The sequence below is a fragment of the Coregonus clupeaformis genome, chromosome 3, assembly GCF_020615455.1.
Source record: "Coregonus clupeaformis isolate EN_2021a chromosome 3, ASM2061545v1, whole genome shotgun sequence".
In the NCBI taxonomy this organism is placed as follows: domain Eukaryota; kingdom Metazoa; phylum Chordata; class Actinopteri; order Salmoniformes; family Salmonidae; genus Coregonus; species Coregonus clupeaformis.
In genome coordinates this window covers 4,435,033-4,438,015 of record NC_059194.1, presented here as the reverse complement: position 1 = coordinate 4,438,015, position 2,983 = coordinate 4,435,033, and the positions used below count along the sequence as shown (strand labels likewise).

General features: G+C 43.7%; 1 protein-coding gene across 1 annotated transcript in view; it reads left to right on the top strand.

The window, feature by feature from the left end:
- LOC123481699 (actin-binding LIM protein 3-like) overlaps window positions 1-2,682 on the top strand; it is a 61,318-nt gene extending 58,636 nt beyond the window's left edge. The window contains exons 7-10 of the mRNA XM_045206441.1: window positions 913-1,000; window positions 1,132-1,190; window positions 2,443-2,514; window positions 2,656-2,682. Coding sequence (XP_045062376.1) covers window positions 913-1,000; window positions 1,132-1,190; window positions 2,443-2,514; window positions 2,656-2,682 — 246 coding nt within the window. The remainder of the gene's footprint in view (window positions 1-912; window positions 1,001-1,131; window positions 1,191-2,442; window positions 2,515-2,655) is intronic.
- Window positions 2,683-2,983: the final 301 nt, after the last annotated feature.

The following is a 2,983-nucleotide window of genomic DNA, read 5'->3' as shown; positions in this document are numbered from 1 at the left end:
AGTGACTGCTGAAGCCTCACTCTCAGAGCCACCTGAGACAGACGGCGGAAGCTGGGTTGAAAATACGATTTAGCTCTATACACTGATCTTTACAGGAAATGAACATTACACTTATCTGTACATGAAGTGAACATTACACTGATCTGTACATGAAATGAACATTACACTGATCTGTACATTAAATGAACATTACACTGATCTGTACAGGAAATCAACATTACACTGATCTGTACAGGAAATCAACATTACACTGATCTATACAGGAAATGAACATTGCACTGATCTGTACAGGAAATGAACATTACACTTACTGTACAGGAAATTAATATTACACTGATCGATACAGGAAATTAACATTACACGGACCTGTACAGGAACTGTAAATTACACTTATCTGTACAGGAACCTTTCTCTCTCTATATCACACACACAAATTATTTCACATACACGCTCTCTCTCTCCATCTCTCTCGCCCTCTTTCTCCCTCCCTCCATCTCTCTCTCTCTCAGACACACACCTCCTCATCTCCCTCACCCTCTCTGTATAATGTGTCTAGATGACCCAGAGGGATGGTTGTGCTAATTACTGTAGGAAGGCAGGGCTCAGGTTGTGTCCCAAATGGTACCCTTTTTCCAACATAGTGCCCTACTATTGACCAGAGGCCTATGGGTCCTAGTGCAATACCTATGAATAGGGTGCCATTTGGGAGGAACCCTCAGTGTAGGAGCTGTTGAACAGGGGGGTCGTTATGACAACCATCATTATTATCCCACTGATAGGCTATCATTAAGGAGGAGACCACTGGTGACCACTGGTAACTGACCATTAGCATGATTAGCTATCTTTACAAGATGTTCACATTCAAATAATTTACCTCATCTTCCTCACCCCCCTCTCTCTCTCTCTCTCCAGGCGGGGGGTAAGCACTACCACCCTACCTGTGCCCGCTGTGCCCGATGTCACATGATGTTCACAGAGGGAGAAGAAATGTACCTGCATGGTAACACACACACACACACACACACACACACACACACACACACACACACACACACAGCATCACTGACTTATAAAACACAGAATTACTCTCGTCTCTCTCTCTCTCACTCTCTCTCTCTTTCTCTCTGTCAGGTGGTGAGGTGTGGCATCCTTTGTGTAAGCAGGCGGCCAGAGCAGAGAGAAGACTCAGGGTGAGACAGAAACACAAATATGACTCTACTCTACAGAACACAGATATCACTCTACAGAACACAGATATCTATCAAGGCTCAGGATAAAACCCAGATGCAGACAGTTTGAAATAACAAAAAGGTTATTTACAAAAACAGGGGGCAGGCAAACGACAGGTCAAGGGCAGGCAGAGGTCAGTAATACAGAGCAGAGTCCGAAAGGTACAGAAATGGCAGGCAGACTCAGGGTCGGGGCAGGCAGAGGTCAGTAATCCAGAACAGTGTCACAAGGTACAGAACGGCAGGCAGGCTCAGGGTCAGGGCAGGCAGAATGGTCAAAACCGGGAAAAACTGGAAAACAGGGAGTAGAGCAAAACAGGAGTACAGGAAACCCGTGGGTAAGCTTGACAAGACAAACTGGCAACAGACAAACAGAAAATGCTGGTATAAATACACATGGGTTAATGGGAGACACCTGGTGGGGGGTGGAGACAAGCACAAGACAGGTGAAACCATCACTCTATAGAGCACAGATATCACTCTACTTCTACAGAACACAGATATCATTCTACAGAACACAGATATTTACATTTACATTTTATTCATTTAGCAGATGATCTTATCCAGAGCGACTTACAGTTAGTGAGTGCATACATTATTTTTTTATTTTTCATACTTGCCCCCCGTGGGAATCGAACCCACAACCCTGGCATTGCAAACGCCATGCTCTACCAACTAAGTTACATCCCTGCCGGCGCTGAGCCAATTGTGCGCCACCCCATGGGTCTCCCGATCGCACAATGCAGTGCCTTAGACCACTGCGCCACTCGGGAGTGATATCACTCTACTTCTACAGAACACATATACCTCTACAGGTCACAGATATCCCTCTACTTCTACATAACACAGATATCACTCTACAGAACACAGATATCACTCTACAGAACACAGATATCACTCTACATCTACAGAACACAGATATCACTCTACAGAACATAGATATCACTCTACAGAACACAGATATCACTCTACTTCTACAGAACACAGATATCACTCTACAGAACACAGATATCACTCTACTTCTACAGAACACAGATATCACTCTACAGAACACAGATATCACTCTACAGAACACAGATTTCACTCTACTTCTACAGAACACAGATATCACTCTACTTCCACAGAAACATTTCCAAAGTCATCTGGAATGAGACAGATTTTGACAGTAGATGTTTTCTACCATCCTTCATCTTTGTTTTATTTCTTTCCACAGCACCGACGTCTGTCAGAGACCTCCATCTCTCCACCGAGTTCGTCTATTGGCTCTCCCAGTCATGTCATCTGTGTGAGTAACCAATCACAAACCAATGTTCCTCTAGCTCCACCCAACCTTCAGGGCCCACTAGCTTTGAATATACAAACCCAATGGACAAATCAATTTTCTCCTGAAGTGTGCACTCATTCAGTTCTTCTCACTATCTAAAAGTGTTTGATTGGTGTAGGCCTGGGCTAGTGGGAATATCCACCATATGTCATTTCCTATCAAATCAAATCAAATCAATAGTTTGTCATATGCGCCGAATACAAAGGCTTAGTCTTTACCGTGAAATGTTTGCTGACGAGCCCTTCCCAATGATGCAGAGCAAAGAAATGGTAACATGAACGGATTAAAATACACAAGAATAGAGCTATATACAGGGAGTACCAGTACCATATCAATGTAGAGCTATATACAGGGAGTATCAGCACCAGATCAATGTGGAGCTATATACAGGGAGTACCAGTACCAGAACAATGTGGAGCTAAATACAGGG